Source organism: Akebia trifoliata, chromosome 4 (genome assembly GCF_017979445.1).
Source record: "Akebia trifoliata isolate Shusen 1 chromosome 4, ASM1797944v1, whole genome shotgun sequence".
Classification (NCBI taxonomy): Eukaryota; Viridiplantae; Streptophyta; class Magnoliopsida; order Ranunculales; family Lardizabalaceae; genus Akebia; species Akebia trifoliata.
In genome coordinates, this window is record NC_141378.1 from 43986561 (window position 1) to 44008226 (window position 21666).

Sequence of the window (21666 nt, forward strand, 5' to 3'; positions counted from 1 at the left end):
AATTTAGATTATGATAGTGTCAACTCATCTAACACAATTATTAAATGGTTGGGTTGGATTAGGGTTAAGGGCATCAACCCATTTTGACATATTCAGTTATTTTATCATTAATGTGTGATTTTAAATATATTTTAAGAATTTTTTAAATTACTTATTTTTTTATTTGAATTTCATATTTCATGATATTGCGAAGGATCTTTTAGTCAATCCGGCACCTCAAGATGCAATTTACTTTTAATCCCCTTAAATCTCATGTTCTAAAATATGGGTGTGACAACTTCTAAATCAAGAATCACAATTAATTTATATTTAAAATAACATTATAAAAATCAAAGTAATGTCGTACCTTTTCTTATATATGCTTAATTTTAATCTAACGGTGAAGATGCATTCTTTCGTTTTACACACTATTATGATATCTACTTCATTATTTTTGCCAAGAATCCTTAATTTATCTCCCAAAAAATTACATTTTCTTCAACTTTATAATAAATTTTTCTTTAACATATTTGCTCTACCATCCCAACAATTAATGGTTTTAACTTTCTACACCGGTACTGTTTAGTTTATTGGCTATAACATATGAAATGTAACCAAGTGTGCACCATGTCACACGTTCAAATCCTGAAATATTTCCCGATATAACATAATCTGCAATAAGTGCAGAAAAAATCAGGTGAAGAACATGTTTTGACCTGTACTTAGAAATACACCTGCGTTTCCACATCTAAGGCCCAAGATTTAAAATCTCGTTTCAAGGTATATTATGGCTTCGAGAAAAATCAAAATGTCTCAACCGAAACAGCCGATGTTTCATTTCATAAAACACTAAGGACGATAATTAGATATAATGCATAATATTGTAGCAAGATGTTCTTAGCGTGCTGGTGTTTTATTTATTCGTGAAGATCTCAACCAACAACCCCTTCTGTCAATGACCTTCGTGAAAGTTAAAAAGCATTTTTTAGGGTACATTTATTATCCCTCCCTCTCCCTCTCCCTCTCCCTGTTATTCTCACCTTGATTGAATTTGATTTAAACTCCAGATCCAGATAGTCTCCGCCTTGTAGCATTTGAAACTGACACTTGACCAAGTTTGTCAACCTCAGTTGATGCCAATCGCTCTCTAAGGGGCATATAATGTCGAAGCCACACACCAGTATACACCTAGAAGATTAAAGAGACAAAAAAAATAAAAAATAAAAAGATATCAAGGATCCGCATTTCGAGTAACATAATGTCAATTCTCTCGATATATTAAACAAGCTTTAAGAAAATGAAGCATATGAGCTAGGTTCATCAAAGAAATCTCGAATCTCATATTCTTCATCGAGAAGCATTTGTTAGAATGTTTTGGGCAAGAAAATTTGAGAAGCTTATATTCTCTCTCAATAATCAAATAAAAACCACATTTGAGATGGCTTCGTGTACAACTTCACCAAATCCTTATGGATCCAAAGCATTACTTTCGCTAAATGTGAAAGTGAAACCATCAGCCCAAGAGTGCCTAACCTGTCATGCATTTCAACTTTAACTGCAATTGTATCCAAAAAGCCAAGCTGTAATATTTGCGATTTGCACTCACCAAATATTTAAGTCTACAATCGTCCTCCACTGTTAAAGACTTGATCACAACTTCGACTACCTTTTTGACCATTTATTAAGATTGGCCAAAACCATTTTACCTTGAAGTTTTTTTTTTTTTTTTTGGTAACCCAAGGAGTATCCCCACATTGGTGAGACTAAGTCTCCCTGGGGCCACAGGAGAGCCCACAACTCCTGCTAAGCAGGTTATTCAGAGGCAGCACTCGGTTTCAAACTCACGACCACAAGGAGCATACTCTTGTCGCTACGCCTTACCACTGAGCCACACTCCTGATGGGCTACCTTTGAAGTTTTGTTAACTATAAATGGTGTTTCTTCGAGACACTGCTAATTTTTGAACGTTTTTGCATTTGGCTTTACTAGTATTGGGTCCTCAAAGTAAATAGATCAGTTTCTTCCTGATGGTGCTCCGGAAAATTCAGTATTGCTATTGGGAGAAGACTCCTCATCATTGAGGGTAGCGGATATTTGAAGAGTAGGACCAGAGTTCATTTCCAATTCCTTAAAGCTTATCATATTTCTCTTAACGAATACTGTAAATCCAAACTAAAAGAGCAAAGGATGAAGATTGCCTAGGAAGATTCAGAAGTGTTCCAAGGCGAGGCCCATTTGAAAACCCAATCTCCCTTCTAGGGCCCATTTTAACATGGCAGAAAAATTGGGACCCTTTTACAAACACAGTCACCAAGTCAGAGTTTTGGGAATAAGTCGGCAAGGGGAAAATTCAGTAAAATCGGGAAACATTGGAAAAAAGTCAGGAAAAAATCGAGCTAGACACCATTATGCGCCAAAAAGCAAAAAATGTCCCACAAGCTATTTCAATCATCATCATCAACATCAAAGACCTATCCCAAAATTTGGGTCAGCTAAACAAATTATAATCTTCCATTCAATTTTGTTCAAAGCCATGTCTTCTATTAATGAAAATGTGTTCCTCCTAAGGTCTAACATGGTTTGTAATAAACCTTCATGCACAAACCATCTCAATTCCCTTTCTCTTAGTTTAATCTCCTATTAGAGTTATTCCTACATTTTCTTTTTTGATAAGTTTATTCCTACATATTCTACAATGCCTTCGTTTATAATATATATTTCTTAGTACTTCCACTCATCCATCTCAACATCCTCATTTCTACAATGCTCAATTTATTAACCTGATGCTTGTTCCATAAAACATAATAGGTCTTTCCTTTGGAGATGTATAAAGCATAGCCGAACTTAATGTCCTTATAAAACTTTCCCTTAATTTGATTAGTATGCATCGGTCACATAGCGCTCTAGAAGTGCACCTCCCCTTTAACCATCCAGCTCTGATTATATGAGCCACATCTTCCGCAATCTATCCATTCTTATGTATAACAATTAATAGACCTAATGAAACAAAAATGGCCGCTTCAAGGAATTTTTAGATCATCAATTACTTTATTGGAAATTCCTTTTCATGTGTGCTAGTACTAAATTTACACTCCACATATTCGGTCGAACCAACTTAATCTAAATCCCTTGGAATCCAACACCTCTCCATAATTCTAGTTTTGAGTCACCAGTTACCAGAGTATCTATATCTGCTGGGCAATTTCCTGCTCTTCTGCCATTTGAGACTAAATTAAGAAATTCAAATCTAATTCTAGCCACTTTGCTAAGAGAGATGGAAATTTTCGCAAGTTCAGTAATGCAATAACCAAACAATATGAGGTACTAGACAAACCTGTTGTGGCCTCATAATCTTTGTATCAGGATCGTCTATAGACTCCCGCCAGTGTGATAAGTAGCCAGCCATGCGAGGGATTGCGAATAAAACGGGAAAGAACTCCGTTGGAAATCCCATTGCCCTGATTAACAAAGGTATAGTATTTCATAACCAGGGCCAACAAAACTCAGACGAGGAATATATATTCTTGAGGTATACCTATAAATTAACCCAGAGTAGAAATCAACATTCGGATAAAGTTTCCTCTTAACAAAATACTCATCTGACAGTGCAGCTTTCTCCAATGCAACAGCTACCTGCAAACGACGTATACTTAGCAAAAAAAAATAGTAAAACAAGTTGAAAAACATATGAAGAACCTAAGAAACTGATATTGCTTTCAGATGTTACTTATATTATTTTTTTGATCGATAAGATGTTACTTATATTCCATGATTAGAAGGATATGTACCCTGAATCTGATTGGCAACATAACAAAACATTTGCATGGATGCATAAGCCATAGATAAACTTAATTGAGAACCTAAGTAAAGATAATCGTAATTGAGAACCAAAGTGTTTTGAATCATAGTAGCAACAATCTTCTACGCACTCCCACTCCTGTTTCTGGTCATAAAGTAGTTCAATTTCTAGTTTTTATTGCACTCCAAACATAGAGCTACTTTACCGTGCTTCCAGTAAGTTTCTTTTGAATTACCAAAACACCAGAATTAAATGGTATTTGAAACATTGATTAGCATGATATGCACCCAGAACAAGAATAAAAGTAAAATAATTTCTGATTGGTTAAATAAAATAGAATTTCCGGGTTTAGTAATGTGTCCAGATGACTGGCTTTTGACAATAAAATATTAGCCAGTTCCATTTTGTAATTCTAATTCTAAAATTAGAAAATATGGCCAGATCCATTTAATAGTTAAAAAAGAGATGATAGTACCACATTCATAGTTGACATGCTGGAACACAGATACACTAAATGGTAGGAAATTCTCTGTAGCCCCTCCTACGAATGTGCATAGAAAGCATCAGGTCCAGAGAACGAGAAATACCTCAATGAGTGGATCCCTCCCAACAATGGAAAAGACTTCCTCTGCTAATTTTCTAATGACCTTCGCACGAGGATCATAATTTTTGTATACACGATGACCAAAACCTGACATCTTTCGCTTCCTGCACATACCAGAGTTATAAAGGACATAAGCATCCATGAAATATAATGTGAGACCATTGCATTGCTCGATGTACTTGGCTCTCATGAGTTACCATATGAAAAAATAAAATAAAAAAACAGTAAATGTAGGTCACCTGTTTTTTACTCCTTCAATGAACTCTGGAATGTTCTCAACAGTTCCGATCTCACTCAGCATCTTAAGCACAGCCTACAATCAACCAGGAAACAAAATTAAAATTTTCATGGTAGACATCATGACCAACTATATTAGAATCACAAGTAGCTTAAATTTGTGAATGATTAATTCTAACAAGCACGGTTCACACCACGTGGAATGGGGTTTAAACTCAGATTAAATGCTTTAAAGAAGGAATTAAAATCTAGACAACGAGCATAATATTTCATGGTTACCTCATTCGCACCACCGTGAAGAGGACCATACAATGCTCCAACAGCTCCAGCAAGAGCAGTGTAAACATCCACACCACTGCAAATTGGATGTCAGGTATATCGTACAACCTTTTCGAGGTTGCTGGTTTGCATTACAGAAAATAAGATGCGTACCTTGATGCAAGGTGCCTGGCAGCAGCTGTGGAGCAATTCATTTCATGCTCTGCATGGAGTATGAAGAGTACATCCAGAACACGAGCAAGTCGAGGATTGGGTTTGTAAGACCTGTCGCCCCTACAATTTTGGAAGGGAAATGACTTCAATTAGATTAGAGGATGCTCAAAATCCCAAACTCAATTTATATTTCCTAAATGTGGAAAAGACCACAGACTGTCTTCTTATAATCGTGTCTAGATTCACGACAACTAGGTAAAACACCATAAAAGTGGAATTATTTTGTAAATTAGCATGTAGAAGAAAGATATAATGGAACATACAATGAATCCAACATATATAAGAAGTTCTCTGAATAAGAAAGATTGCTGGAAGGAAGAACAGGAGGTCTTCCAGCCATCCTCAAATAAGCTGCTGCCGCAATTGTTGGTGCCTGCAAATATAAATACAATTTTCAAAAAATAAATTGGCACTACTGACTTTCAGCAATAGAGCTGTCATTACGGTCACAACTCAGTTCTGTGGGCTAGAAGCACAAGAAAGATAGACTTTAGTGACATCACCTTCTCCAAGAAGATAAAAAAGTAATCAAACCTTTCCAAGTATACGTGCTATTTGCTTATCCCTCACTTGTTTCGACTTGTAAATATCTTGGCCCTGATTGAAGAAAGTAATTTATGATCAGAAATGTTTGAAGAGCACTGGGGACAAGAAACAACATTTACATATATATATGGAAAAGTTCTTACGAGATACCCTAGATTCTTAATCACTTCCCTCTGAAACTTATAACATTTTTATTTTGGATCAGATGACCCGGCAATTAATTTTTCAAATGGTTGCTTCTCAAGTGCATGTAAGCCATGTGATGTCTTTAAAATCATTATCTCTGACACCCAATACATGTTCATACTTGTTGAGAGCCACATGCTTTGCTTAAGCCTCCTAACAAGTTAATTTTTTATATGGTAACTGCAAGCATTCAGACCCTCCACAAGGCTCAATGACTTCAGTCCAAGAGGTTGGTGGAAACTGCTCCAGTAATACAGAACAATTCTTGTTTTGACAGTAGTAATACTGAACAATTCATCCAGGATTTGCTGGTACAATCAAAATAACGGCAAAAATTGAAGCTAAGGAATCTCTTTCACAGTTGTGAAGTTAGCCAGAGTTGAGTGACTTGGACAGAAGTGGACCATTCAAACCCTACTTGGTGTGATAATAAGAAATGGAGAATACTGACGTGCTCCCTTTGTTTGGTCATTTGGCAGGAACAAAATTCTCAGATTTCCCAGTGAAAGCAGCGTGATATCAGTGTTTCAAGAGTATTAAGCATTACATTATGCATAAGTCTCACTTTGAGAAGGAATTCGGGGAGGTGGAGAGAGAAGTCTTTGTGTACAATTTGGAATCCTTGATTCGGGATTGACAAGTGTGGTTTCATGCAGGGATTTTTTGCATTATGAACTGCTTTTTTTTCCTATTCCAGAGGAAATATCTTCAGTATTTGCATCTGTCCAGCTCTCTAAGATAAAATTTTCATTATCAAGAAAAAGAAATTGAGAATGTCAATTACCTCTTGCTTCACTGTGATATTGCTAAATCTGTTAGAGGTTTCCTTATTTCAATCAATCTGAATTTGTTGGATTGTTCCAAGGTCTGTATTTGAGTTGCTAAATAGGTGGTACACCAATGTTACCTCCCCCATAGGAAGGCTGATTTGGAGGTTCCTTGTGCAATCAATGACTTTGTATGGAATGGAATAGCAAGTTTTTTATGCTAAGGAAGAATAGGTCAATGATTTCAGCGTTGATATCAAATTTCTGTTGTTTCAGTGGTCCAAGCTTTCTTGGGATAGCATGTAAATATTTTTCTATGATTTTGTCTTCAGATTGGACTTAATGTAAACTGGGTTGGTTAATGGTTTTTTCCTCTCTAATTCATCCTTAGTAACTCTCCTCAACCTCCTACACTTGTATTTCCTTCTCGTTTTTAATAAAATCTACACTCGACAAAAAAGGAAAGAAAGAAATCACATTTGCCCTATTGTCCCATCAAGAAATTTTAAGAAGCTCACAAACGCTATATTGGATTTGATCCACATTGTAACATCCTTTGCGAAGTAAAAGAACAGATGGTAAGGAGATTCTTTGTTATCTACAACTCCGTCATCACTTGAGAGTGTATAAATCTTTTGGCCCTTGTAATGTTTCTTGCTACATTTTCCCTTTTTATTGGTAAAACAGGTTTAAATAAGAGATGCAAAATTTCAATTTTCAAAGTTCATGCTAAGATCTTGATGGGGATATCAGATCATGGGCCCATCCTATTTGGGTCATATTTTCACTTTAGTGTTCTATTTTATTTTAGTTACTGGGCTTTATTTATGGGCTTATCTTATGTTTTTTCAGTTCTACTTGTTTTAGAAGTTTATTACTAAGTATTTTAAGCTTAGCAGCAGAAGAATTTTTGTCAAATAAGGAATTTTACTATTTTTGAACATTTTCTATTTCTAGAAAATTCTATTTTGAAGAAGTTATTATTTCAGAAAAGTTACTATTTCGGGGAAGTTACCTTGGAGTACAAGGTAAAATCAAATTAAAAGACATCCTAGGTTTTAGAAACTTGTTTTTTCCTATTTAAACAATGTAATGGATTATTTTAGAGAGATTTTGATAAATGGATAAAAAATTTAGAATAGTTTCTGTTGTTCTTGTTTGAATGTTGGTGCATCAACTTGATGATGCTATAAATCTATCATCTTTTTTTTAAAATCTTATTCTCCCTTTTTTTTCTCTCTTTTTTTTTCCTCTTTTGAACCCATCAAAGAACCATTGGGAATCCATCAAGAACCGATCAATAATCCTCTAACCCCATCAAGAAACACAGCAAATTCTTCCTATACCATTAATCTCTTCTCCCAATCTACTCTATTTATCCTTATACCCTCAAACATATTTACAACACCCTAATTGAAAAAATTTGCATTTACTTTTTGATACTTAACCCTTTAGATCTTTCACCATTCTTCTGCATTTTTACTCACCTAATTGGCCTTTCCATCACCCATCCTAAAGTACAACAGAACTAGAATCAATAAAACTTGGAATATGTCCTACATCACAACTACCAGGTTTCTAGTCGTACTGGTAACTAAATCAAAATCGAGCATTTTCCATCTATTCAATTTCAACATCAACTACAACCGAATTTTAATGGGAAATGTCAAGCTTAGATTCCTGGTGCCAAATGACTCTACACTAGCAAGAAAAACAGAGTTGAGAGATGCTTGGCTTCAATCTAGCAATTCAAGATGAACCCTGCTAAACTCTGAAAAGAAACAACCTAGTACAACTTGTTTCAATTCAAGAAAATCATAAAGTTCACATTCAGTGTTATGCTAAACTCAGAAGGTCATAACCAATAATATTGTGGATTATGTATTAGAAATCAGTCCATAAACCAAAACTTTGGAGGATGTTCAAATCCTAATATTTTCTGTCAATGGAAATGTTGGTAAACACTGAAAAGCTAAAACCTCTTATGTGAAAAATCATATGAAATTCAAATTTCAAAAAACAAAGCCATAAAAAAGCACAGATTGGAAAACTTGCTATTTTTATATTATATAAAGTATTCAGGTCTACTTATATTGGAAAAAAGATGTAAGGTTTCTAAAGGAACTTCAAACTATCAACTTACCCTAAGAGCAGGATTGGCGTCAGGATGGAAGACAGAAAGGGCACTCATTGCACTGACGAGCGTACCCATCGGGTGTGCATCATGAGGCATTGCATGTATAATATCCTGCAAGAAAAAGAAACATATATATATAATGAGTTAGTCATTACTGAAGAAATGATAGATCTTTCTTTTGAACTTTTCTTTTAGCAATGAATAATTTTGTATTACCAAAATGAATAAAATCGATTACCATGTTTCCTAGATTCTTTCAATCATAGATAGTGGAAATAATCAAGGATGTTAAGAGTATTTTATGATAAAAGTTTCATTAACAAGAGCAGACTGTTTAAGAAAGTCAAACAAATATAGTTTCCCTCTCATCCATGGAACAAGGTTCCCTCCATACCAAGCAGTACAGGTCCATGAATGATGAAATTTCTTCATTTTTCTCACAAGTTTTGGACCCAACTTTCCTCTTATTTATGATATTTTTTGTATGTACCAAGGTCTGTCAAAATTTTTTTTTATGGTTGGAACCAACTTGGCTTTCCCTTTCCAAAAGCAAAGAGGATCCTATGGGCTATAACTCCTTTCACTATGTTTGGATATCTAGGAGTAAAGGAACCTTCGATCATTTGAAGGACAAGAGAATCCATGAAAGGATATTGTACTCTCTATCATGAGTTTCTCTTCTTTTAGTGTAAAATCTTGAAAATGTTCAAAGGCATTTTCTTAGAAGACTTCTTCTTTTGATAGGAAAGGGTTTCCAGTACTAGAGAATCATAGTGTGCTGGGATTGGTGTTGAGTGTTTGTTTGCTAGGTCTAACCTTGCTTCTTTTGCTTTCTTTAGCATCTAATGGGTCATATCAACCCGCTTTTCCCCTATTAATATAAATTTTTTACTTCTAAAAAAAGTTCAATTTTTTTTTTGTTGTTGAGAAATCCTATCCGGAGTGACTTCAGTGAGAAGGATGAAAAGTCACTTCATCTCAACTCACAAGATGTGACACTTAAATCATGCCAATTTTGATTACTTTAGGTGACATGGAGGTGGAACCGGGCTAACAATTAGACCCATAGTCACCAAGTCGGGGTTTAGGAATAAGTCGGCAAGGGAAAAAATCGAAATAGTGTTAAGACAATATATTTTTTTCTACTAAGTGATGTTATCATTTATATCATCAAATCCTATTTTAAACTTAAGAAAAAATGGTCTTTAAAAAAACCCTTTTAAAATAGTTTGTTCAGAAAGAAAAAGAAATAAAAATAAAAATAAAAAAATTTTGTTTAAATCGCGACTTTTTGAAAAAGTCGCGATTCAATCGTGATTTAATTGCCAATCTTTAAAACCGCGATTTAAACACGATTTTTTTTTAAATAGTCGGCGACTTTGATGACTATGGTCAGACCATGGCTAGGAAAAAAACAGTCTTGTTTAGCAGCTTCAGCTTGCAAAACATGACAAATATCCCGCCACTTTTGCTACTGTTTGTTAGAAGGTAGTTGTTGGGCAACAGATGTGATGCCTTCAAGAGGAAAGTTTGTGGTAGACTATTCTATGATAGGCCTACTGTTAAACTTGGTGTAACAACTAATCATAGTTCAACCTGTCTACAGATATGGTTGGTTTCGTACATAATCCACATAGAACAAACAATTTCAGACCTTCAAAGTTGATGGACCGACAACCTCCCAACAACAGTTAGACATTGCACGATCAAGAAGAGAGATAGGTCTCATACCAAGAGTTCTAAAAAATTATCACATGTTCTAAAATACAACTCATTACGTTAAATTTAGTTTTAGTACATAACCATGATTAAAGGTGGCAATGTCTCTGTTAGGAGAAGAAAGAAAAAAACCCATCTCGACAAGACATTCCAAGGCATTGAATGTTTTGGGGTCAAAGTTCCATTCTGGTCTCAGCTGAAACATTCCGATAATAAGAAACATTGAGTCTTGCATAAAACAACCCATATGATATTTTTATTTTTCTTTTAGATAAGTAATAAAAATCCATCCATATTGTGTTTGGTAACACTTCTGAAGTCTGTTAAGACTTCAGAAGTTTCATCCAGCATCCCCCCATCATTGGTTCAAAACTTCTGAATTTCGGTTCTGAAGTCTAAAATCTGAAACGAACAAACGGAAATAAAACTTCTGAAGTCTGAATTTTAAGGGTGGACCACCTCCATTGAGACTTCATAAGTGTTACCAAACACACACTCAATACTTGTCCAAAGTTAAGGAAAACAGAACAGAAACACACCAGTATTCCCTGGGGAACAGCTGAATGTTGAGAAACAGCGAACTCCCAATCTGCTAACTGGCTTTGAGATGGCAAATTCCCATATACTGAAAGCAAAGAAACAGTCAAGATCCAACAATTAAGAAACCCTAAAATGCACATATAACTTTACCAAGTAAACGTACTTAAGAGATAAGCCACTTCGAGAAAGGAGCTACTCTCAGCCAACTCCTCAATTGGGTAGCCTCTATATCTGAGGATCCCCTCATCTCCATCGATGTAACAAATTGACGACCGGACTGGGGCAGTGTTAAGATACCCCGGATCATAAAGTTTAAGCCCTTTATCATATTTTCCAGTCGTTATCTGTCAAAAAATAACTAATAAGTAAATCTACGTACATAGAAACAAGAAAAATGTCCATAAAATCATGAAATCAAAGAAAAATAACCGAAATTTTAAAAATCCAAACTATGTAAAATTAATACTAATTTGCAATGATAACGCAGTCGACTAGGTTCCAAAATCCCACCTTTAATACCAACTCGTAATTGTATACAGGAAAAAATAACGAAATTAGACATGAGACATTTTCCCCTAAAAAATACATAAAATTAACAAAATTAAGCTTATAAAATATATATATATATATATCGACCAAATCGCCAGCACATTATTCTTCAAATTTACAGCTACAAAAGTAACCAAACCCTTAAGCAAACTAGGCATGAACCACCCCTCCTGAAAATAAAAATAAAAATAAAAACTTTTTAGGTGGAGAATCGAAATTGATATCCGAAGTTCCAAACCAGCCCTAATAAAGCTCTCCACTTTAGAATCAAAAGAAAAAAAAAAACGGAATAAACCAAGAAAACGTCGTTATTCCCAGATTCAAGTAACCAAATAAATCCCTAAAGAAATTAGACTTCTTTGGATTAAAAAAAAAATCCACTTTTTCGGTGGAGGATCAAAATTGCAATCCAAACAGGCCCAAAAGAACTCACCACGATAGAACGACAGAATTAAAGAAAAAGGAAACTAAATTAAGAAAACTTGGACTATAAACAGATTCAAAAATCCAAAATTATCGCAAATTTCTCATATATAACACAACTAACGATAATACCTAAATTTCCAATTTTACCTTCTTAAAATCGGAAGCTTTAACCGTTCCTTCTGCAGATACCTCAACCAGATATTTCTTCCCAGTTCGTTGATCGATGATCTCCAAAGAACCTTTGAGATTTCCTGGAGGAGGGATTAGAAATTGATCAGAAACGCATGAAGTTGCAAGAGACGTCGAATATTCGGGAGATTCAGAAGCAATTAAATGGGCTGAAAGGATTGCCAATCTTCCCCGAGCTAACTTTGATGAATCAAAATTCTCCATTTTTAGGGTTTGAAATCGATTTGGAATCCAAATTCTGTGATTATTTTATTTAGAAATCAAAATTTCAGACAGATTTCAAGTCTTTAGCTCTTTATTTGATCGCGAAAAGGGACAGTTCTATTGCGTTTTTTTCCAACTTGGATAGGGTTCTTAGAATTTCGATAATATCAAATACATCACGACGTAGTTTATTAAACTGCTCGTGGTTTGTTGATTGGTGATTAGAGGAGGTCAATGGTTTTAGATGGTAGAAGGCAATAGAATGTGGTAGGATGTTAGATATTGTTGTAGAAGGTGTAGCTGTGGATTTTTATATCGATTCAGTTTTTAAGTGGGGCCCAGTTATTGGGATGCTAAATATTATGTAATTATGTGACGTGTTATGGATTTCAATGAAGAAGTAGACTTAAATTTTAGGAAACTCTAGGGTCCAACGTGGTTGGACACTTTGTCTCCAACAAACACGGCTGAGATTTGGATGGATATTTGAGTTACCCCTGTAGAGTCGTGGCGAATGGACGCAATAAACATTTGGCGGTCTGTATGCGGTCTTTTTCTTCACGATACATAAGGCGAAAGATCGCCGGTTCTGTGCCCTTGCCACGTCAGTCACGTATAGACGACCGCTTCGTATGGCTTCACTTGATTTTCTCGATAAAATAATAAAAATTAGGGGTGTAACTTGATCCGGTTCAAATCGAAAATTGAATCAAACTTTGAGTCTTGGGTTGGGTTAACCAAATTAGGGTTAACAAACTGAAGAACCAATTGATTTGGTTCGATTCTCAGTTCAGGTTCAGGCATTGTAAGAACCGAGGTAGTATGCAAGGGAGTCTCCAAGCATTATAATATTTTTTTTAACCAATATTATATTACTTTCATCATTATTATTTTAAAAAAGGTGAAGTATTCATTTTAATTGATATTATATTACTTCATCATTATTACTTTAAAAAATGTGAAGTAAATATAAACAAAACAACCCAAAACTCATATTTTTCTTTTAAATAATATTATACTATTTTCTTCATTATTAATTTTATTAAAAAATATTTAATTTTTCAAACAACCCATAGAACTGAATCGAACCAAACCGAACTAAGGTCGGTTTGGTTTGGTTTGATTTTATTACAATTTGATTCGATTTTGGTTCTCATATAATAGAACTGACTTAGGTTGGTTCGATTTTGTTTTTCACCCAAACTGAATCAAGTTGCACCCCTAATAAAAATACCTTTAGGGTATGTTTGATTGTATAGAAAGTGACTTTCCATTAAATTTGAAATCCATGGAAAAATTAGTAGGGTTGAAAAATCAAATTCCATTATTTGATTTTCCTTAGATAAAATCATAGGAAAAATATCTAAAGAAAATGAAAAAGAAGAAGAAGAAGAAAAAGAAAAAGAAAAAGAAGAAGGAGAAGGAGAAGGAGAGAGAGAGGGGTGACTGTTAATAGAGATGACGATGGTGCGATGATGGACAGAATGAATGTGATGGTGGCTATAAAGGTGATAATGATGGAGAAGAAAAAGATATGGAGTTAGAATTTTAATTTGGGATGGAAATATGTGTGGATTTCATTTTTCCACCTATATAAGTGGAAAAATGAAATCGAGGATTTGTGGGACTTTTAGCGGAGGGTGGAAAATCATTTTCCATGTAAAATTGAAATCAAACACATGAAAAATGTCATTTTTCATGGAAAACGATTTTCCACCTTATTTTTCTCGTGCAATCAAACATACCCTTATTTTCAATTTGTCATCCCAAACCAATTTCTTCCGTATAATATTTTATCTTACTCTTCAACCTTAAGATTCTAGCTATTTCAACATCTAAAAAGTAAAATAAAAGGGATTTTTTTATTGATTCGGACTCCTAATTTGAGTTTAGGCTTCGTATCTTTTGAATTAGGAGTTTAACCTCAAAAGTTGTCACATCAACAAAAAATGTAATTTCATACTAAAATGCCATTTACCTTGATCTGGCACTAAACCTACTACTGATGTTCTTTGCAAGTGTAATTATTACACTTATTCATAATATAATATATTTCTTTTACCTTTTCGTCATTTTCACTATAGTTTTCACCATAATAATTGAAGAAGATTTCGTACAAAGAAGAGGTTTCAGAAGAAAATTAAAAACACTGATACAAAAAAGATGAAGATTTCAAACGGTGAAAAAGATGTAATTAAAAAATGGGAAAGAGCCTCTATAACAAAATGTATTATCTTTGTATCATAGCGTAATTTATTTGTAACGCAATACATTATTAAATGATATAAGACTTTATAAATGTTCCATGTGTATACCGTCATGTCATGTTGAATGTGAAATGATTTTCTTTGGAGGTGTAATTATTACACTTTTTCATAATATAATATATTTCTCTCATCTCACCGTCATTTTTACTATAGTTTTCATCGAAATAGATGAAGAAGAAGATTGAACACACAAATACGAAAAAGCAGAAAAAGATGAGGATTTCAAATGGAAAAGAATATGTAATTAAAAAATGGGAAAGCATATTTATAACGAAGTATATTAACTTTGGACCATAGCGTAGTTTATTTGTAACGCAACGCATTATCAAATGATATAAGACTTTATAAAGGCTTGGGGCATGGTTTTTAAACTCATCCGAGACCAAGACGTATCGCCCGAGTTAACTCAGTATCAGAGCCCAATGAGACCAACTCACCAAGTGTTACGAGACGACCACGTATTGTAAGATAAGCAAGTTATCTTGGACGATATTTTCGATTATCTTGGACGATACGAACGATACGGACGAGACAACGCAATGAAGTGTTTAACTCATGAGTTAAACAAGACGTCTCGAACGAGATTTTCAAAATCTCGTCCAAGTTAACTGAGACAAACGAGTTATACTTCAATCTTTTATTCTTTCACCCCAAATCAATATTTTTTTATTTTATATTTTTTTTGGGTTTATTTTTTAATAAGAATCATTTTAGAATTTTTCAAAATTTTTAAATGGTTAAAAACCATTGTCTCAATGTCGAACGAGACAAGACGTATCGTCCAAGTCAACTCGATATCGGAGCTGAACGAGATGAGATGAGATACCGAGTTTAAAAACCATGGCTTGGGGTGTGATAAATAATTTAAGAATTTATGGCATAATAAGTAAAATTTAGGGTGCCAATAACAACTCTTTTTTTTTTCTTTTAAGAATAATGATAAAGCGACACAATAAGTAGTACACGGTTGACTTGACAAGTGCAGGTACCCGTAGATCTTTTTCGTTGTATATCCCGAAGAAAAAGATCCATGGTTCTATGCCCTTGTCATGTTTTGCACGTCCCTTTATCACGTCCCTTTTTTTAATGTTAGAAAAGTAAGAAAAAAAAATTATTTTTGAAATCTTCTTAAAATTTTGAAGTTTAAATTTGGGTATTTTAGAAACACCCCCTGTAAAATTGGTGATATTAGGTTCACCCCCTTGCAAAATACAAGATTAGGCTTACCCCCCTTGACTATAAGTTAACGTTGCATTTTCTTGATGATTTAACTATGAAATTTTGATCTTTTTCAAAATTACCTTTAAATACTTAAATTACTAAGTCAAAATTTCACTATTAAATCATCAAGAAAAAGCAACGTTGACTTACGATTTTTTGCAAGGTGAAAAACTTAACATCATCAATTTTGTAAGTAAAATTATAATAATTTTTTATCAGTAGATTGTCAAAGGACTCTGTAGACACCCCATTTTTACACTTGCCTGATTAATCAACTCGTCAACCCGATCGCAACGATTCCCAATGATGGATGTTTATTCCAATGCTTTATTTTGTTACCAGATATGTTTCAGAAATCCGGATGAGGTATCTCGAACTGACAAAACTTTAGAAACCACACTACGCTAGGAAAATACGACCCCAAAAACATAAAAATCATCATCTTGCAGACCAAAAAGAAGCTTTATGATAAAAATCACTAAAAATGACCAAATTACCAAAATACCCCCAACATCAAAACAACCCTAGAGCCTACATTACGTTTAGGAAAACTCATTCAAACACATAAAATAACAAATCGAAATCAAATAAATCATTTCGCCAATTTTCACTGAATTCGACAAAATTACGAAAATGCCCATCATAAAGTTCACGACCATTTCATATAAAAAATCTCATAAATGACAAAATCCAACATTCCAATTGAATTCTTTATGAAAAACTGATTCCAAAACATCATAGAACATTGAAAAATGACTTAAAACGTAAAAAATCATCTTTAAGGGCAAAACGATAATTTCACAATTTTTATAATTAAAATTTTCGAAATTAATAAATAAAACATTAAATAATTAAAGTAAACATTAATAAAATTAATTTAAACTAAAAAAATCGATCAATCAGACTCTCAGGCAAAATTGTTGAATGTTGCCAAGATATTTATTCAAGGACCCCTCCATTAGGGGGTCCAAAGAATTAAAGATATAATATAGGAGGGTTCTCCAAAAAATTAAAGTCAATCAAGCAAAAGTAAAGTCAAGGTATTAAAGTCAATCAAGTAAGACTAAAGTCAAAATTAAAGTCAATTAAGTAAGACTAAAGTCAAAATTAAAGCCTATCAATTAAGACTAAAGTCAAAATCTTAAAGTCAATCAAATAAGACAAAAAGTCAAAACCCTAAAAGAGTTCTAATTAAATAATAACTCTATTTAATAGAATTCTAATTAAAATATAACTTTACCTAAAATAATTCTAATTAAAATACAACTCTACTTAAAATAATTCTAACTAAAATACAACTCTAATTAAAAGAATTCTAATTAAACACTAATTCTATCTAAATCAACCCTTAAAAAATCTATAAATAGGGGTCCTCACACTCTATTTTCGTATCAAATCATAAACCCTAAGAGAAGTAGGTCAAGAAGCCTCCACAACCTTCCCAAAACCCTAATTTTGAAGCCCCAACTCCTTACCTAACACCCATACTTCGATTTTAGTCCGAAAAACACCTAGAAGCCCTTCAAAAATATCCCAAAATCCATAAAAAAATTTGAAGAATCCAAATCCAAGAAAGAGATACCTTGCCTCGGAGATCAGAAATCAGATCCGAAGACAGAATGAAGCAAGGAGTACGGTACAAGGAGCAGTTTTTGTCAGATCTGAGGGAATAAGATTTTTGTGTATCAAAGGTAAAATTTATGTTATTTTTCTATCTAGGTTTTGTTGTTAGCAATGTAGTCTTATTTGGGATAAGTAGAAATCGGCATTGGCCGGGCGGGGTTGGTGCCTAATACCTTCCAACCCCGTAATATGATCTCCGGATTCGATTTTTCTTTAGTAGATTAGTTTCTTTATCCGTTTAGAGTCAGTATTCGGTTCCTATACCATAATAACTAGGTGGCGACTTCCAAACCTCAAGGGTCAAAAACGAATCCGCGCACCCCGCGGATCGAGGGCGCTTTCAGACTCTATTTAGATGTAGTGAGTGAGGTATGCTTCACTAATAATTTTATTTTATTTTTTATTATTTCACTATTTATAGTAAGGAGCATCCAAACTTTAAAAAATCTATTGGAGATGCTCTTAGGAGTTTATCAACTTCGACCTTAAAAATAACAACTTAAGAAAAAGATAAAAAATTTAAAAGTATGAGATGATGTAATTTTGAATTAAAAAAATGAAGATTCTTCTACAAAGGATTAAGGTGAAGCTAGAAGTAACGAATTAAAAATGAATTTCAATATATATAATAAAACATAATGATGGACCTATTTCTTGTATCCCCCTATAAAGAGGGGTTGGTATTTAATCTCGATATGAATATTTAGGACAAATTTTAACTTTATTATCTTTTTATTCTTCTTTTTTTTTTAAATGAATATCTTTTCAATTTTATTATATTTCTTCTTTTACCTTCATTTTCAAGAATATCCCTCCAACTTTCTTGTCTTTCTTCTACTATCATTTTTTCAATATTACTCCCTCCAACTACGTTACCTTTCCTCTTCTACTCCCTTAACCCTAAAGCCTTAATGGGCATAGGCAAACTCGAGGAGATTATAATTTATCATTAAGGTTGAAGAGTATGGACATGACTGATTTTGAAAAAAAAAAAAAAAACAAAGATTTTTTATTACAAGTTTAAACTTGTTATACTGAATACCCCTTAAATGGATTCAAGTTTTATATATATATATATATGAGGAGCGTTCAATGGACATAATTAAAAACTTATGTAAAAACAATCATTTTTTAAAATATGGGTTAGAAGTTTTGGATTGAGCTGATTTTTTGTGAGAATGATCTCTATGATGAGAAGATCATCCTCACAAAAAATCAGCCCAATCTGAAGCTTCTAACCCATCAAAAGTAATTTAGAATGTGGACAATCGATTTTTACCAATAATTTGTAAATCACTTTTGATGGATTTAGAAGTTTCATATTGCCGACTTTTTTTGTAAGGATGATCTTCTCATCGTAAAGACCATCCTTACAAAAAATCAGCTCAACCCGAAACTTCTAACCCATATTTTGAAAAATGTTTGTTTTTACATGTGTTTTTACTTATGTCCCTTGAATATATATATATATATATATATATATATATATATATATCAATTTTTTCTTAAATAGTGTGTATTTTAAGAGCCGTGATAAATTAACTCGGAAAAAGACACTCAACTGACATGGAATGTGCACAAAATCATACATTTTTTCCTTGGGATACAAAAGGAAAAAATATCTATAGTTTTGTGCAAGTGAGTAGATTTTTTCTTGATTCATATTTTCATTCTCAAAACTGTTATTTGTAAGAAGAAAAAAAAATACTCAATCACACTTAATCTGGTTTTTCAAAAATACAAAATAGGCAAAACTAAATCATGGGTGAATCAAGGTGAGGTTCAGTTTAGTCCAAAGAACTTTACTTGGACTAGACTGAAGTCATTGAGTGGGCCAACTCAATCTTTGATGGGGCGAGGCTTGGAACCATTCTGATGTTCTTATATTTTGTTATCATTTATTTTATTCAAGTCATTTATGAAAATAATGTGGATTTGGTTTGGAGCAGTGTGGAGAATCATAAGCAGAATCACCTGATTTTAGAGGGTCTTAAACGATTCAGTTATTGATTGTAAACTGTAAAAGGGGTATGTCCTCCCACTTATAAATAGATGATAGGAGAGGGCTTATAATACCTCTTTTCGAAGAATTCCTACCCATCATTGTTTCCTATTAAAATCTAATAAATATATTTCTAAAATTCTAATTCAACGGAGATTCTTTATTATTGACTTTCTTTTATTTATATTTATAGAATCCATAAAGTAGAAAAAAACTAAAACGTGGAAGCCAATGGACCTCAGAAGCCATGTCTAACGCAACCCATTTTCTATATGTTACATATGGAGAAAGACAATAGGGCCCAAGAAGAGAAGATCAAGGAGGTCTAGATCTCATTTGGGTCCTTCCAATAGGCACTAAATCAAGAGTGGCTTCGAAAAATGTTAGAGGCATATTCTAATGTCTCATAACCTTGATTTTTGATAAATTATTATTGGGTTTTATTTTGTAGAATTTGCCAAGAAATTTGATACTTTAATTTCTATTTTGAGTCTAATAAAGATTTTCATAAGGCTGTACAATTTTTTTATATTTTATATCAATGTATTTCCTTGTTAGATTAGGAAAGAAAGAAACCATGATATATATTGTTGGAATTAGGACTAGCAATAGATCAGTTCGATATTGGATAAGTGATAAATTTGGGGGTCCAACTCAAAATCAATTGGTAATAAGTGGAGAGGCCTAGTAACTAATAAGGAGAGAGACAAGGTAATGAGTGTCCGATGTGGGACTGAAGTCAACAATAAGTACCACTCCAAAGCTGATCTGAATTTTTTTAAACATGTACTTAATCCGATCCAATTGAAATAATGAATATGTGAACCGAATCTAATCTATTTTATTTCATCCTTAATCTTAAATCGATCATATCCAAACACATGCCTTATTTTCAAATTATCAATGTTAAAAAATTTTAAAATATAAAATCATATAAAATTAAAAGAACTCAATTTTTCAACTACAAATATAGAGGGAAACCAAAAGACTAAAATATGTTGTCTATATGCATTTATGTGAAATTAATAATACAAAAATATTAAAATATGTTCGAATTGGATTTTTTTTGGAACGGATTGGGGTTCATCTGAATCAGATATGAAAATTCTATTTTCATGTTTTTTCAAATCGGATTGGTTCAGATTAGTTTAGACATCGGTTATATTTCGAATCATAGCCAACCTTAGTTGGAACATGGACAGAAACTAATAAGACTATATTCAAACCTATGCTTTAGCTAGAGTTGAGACATCTTGAGTTGAATCAACTTGATGACTCAAGAGTCAAATACTACTTGTTAAATTTATTAAATATTTTAAAATTTAGAATTATTTTAGAGAGCTTCTATTAACACACTAATGTTTACTTATAACACACCAATCTATATGTATAGATAGCAGTTTATATTCCATGGTGAATCTCCATTTTGTATCTTGAATATGATGAAATTTTGAGTTTGGTACATTATTCATTTCGATTCCCAAACATGTATTCTTCATTTTTATAATCTACGAATTTATGAGTTCGTCACTTTCAATCTACGAATTCATAGATATACTAGCGAATTCATAATTGATTACAAAAGTGACAAATTCACTCAAAATGCATCTTTTGGAAATTAGAATGAATAATGTAGTGAAACTAGAATTTGTACATAAGTCCCTAAATTCCAAAGGATTGGTGTGTTATAAGTAAAAGTTGGTCTGCCAATAGAATCTCTCTTATTTCTTCTTCCCGATAACATCGTTATATATGGTACATAAATCAGTTTGAGTTTCTACCCAGACAAGGCAAGTTTAGTACAAAATATGTGTTCCGTACCGAGTCGACTCAAATTTCAAAGTACTTGAATGTACGATTCTCTTTTAAAATTCAGTGAACCTAGTTCACCCATTAGAATTAATCTGCAAGAATGACCAGGTTCAATGAACCAAAGACAACACAAATAGCTCATCCACGAAAACTAGGTTTCGCATCTTAGCAAGAGAATCACATAAAGTCATAACTGAGTTAAAGGTACAGTTGAGTATATATACAGAGGGTAGTAGTGATTGAGCCCTTAAGCCAAACAAAGCTGACACTTTTAAGGGTTAAGGAACGTTTGGTGTCCTCTAGAGTTCCTCAAACCACTTCAGGAAGGATCTAAAACTACAGAGATTCACATCACTGAAGTGTTTGG

General features: G+C 33.3%; 1 protein-coding gene across 1 annotated transcript; it reads right to left on the reverse strand.

The window, feature by feature from the left end:
- Positions 1–788: 788 nt before the first annotated feature.
- On the reverse strand, positions 789–12493 carry LOC147405165 (citrate synthase, glyoxysomal). The gene is made up of 13 exons (XM_086441382.1): positions 12129–12493; positions 11170–11350; positions 11006–11091; positions 8754–8858; positions 5646–5708; positions 5375–5484; positions 5052–5171; positions 4899–4974; positions 4622–4695; positions 4366–4486; positions 3515–3612; positions 3314–3437; positions 789–1167 (listed from the first exon to the last, which is right to left on the reverse strand). Exons 1-13 carry the CDS (start codon positions 12372–12374, stop codon positions 1036–1038), a joined length of 1536 nt encoding a protein of 511 aa, XP_086297508.1. The 5' UTR covers positions 12375–12493; the 3' UTR covers positions 789–1035.
- Between the last annotated feature and the right edge of the window lie 9173 nt (positions 12494–21666).

What these genes read in the sequence shown, in the direction of transcription:
- LOC147405165 (XM_086441382.1), bottom strand. Translation starts at nt 12,374, where the DNA reads ATGGAGAATTTTGATTCATCAAAGTTAGCTCGGGGAAGATTGGCAATC. An exon ending in AAGCTTCCGATTTTAAGAAG is followed by an intron (nt 11,351 to 12,128) that starts GTAAAATTGGAA and finishes ATTTTTTGACAG; the next exon opens with ATAACGACTGGAAAATATGA. An exon ending in CTGTTCCCCAGGGAATACTG is followed by an intron (nt 8,859 to 11,005) that starts GTGTGTTTCTGT and finishes TTTTTCTTGCAG; the next exon opens with GATATTATACATGCAATGCC.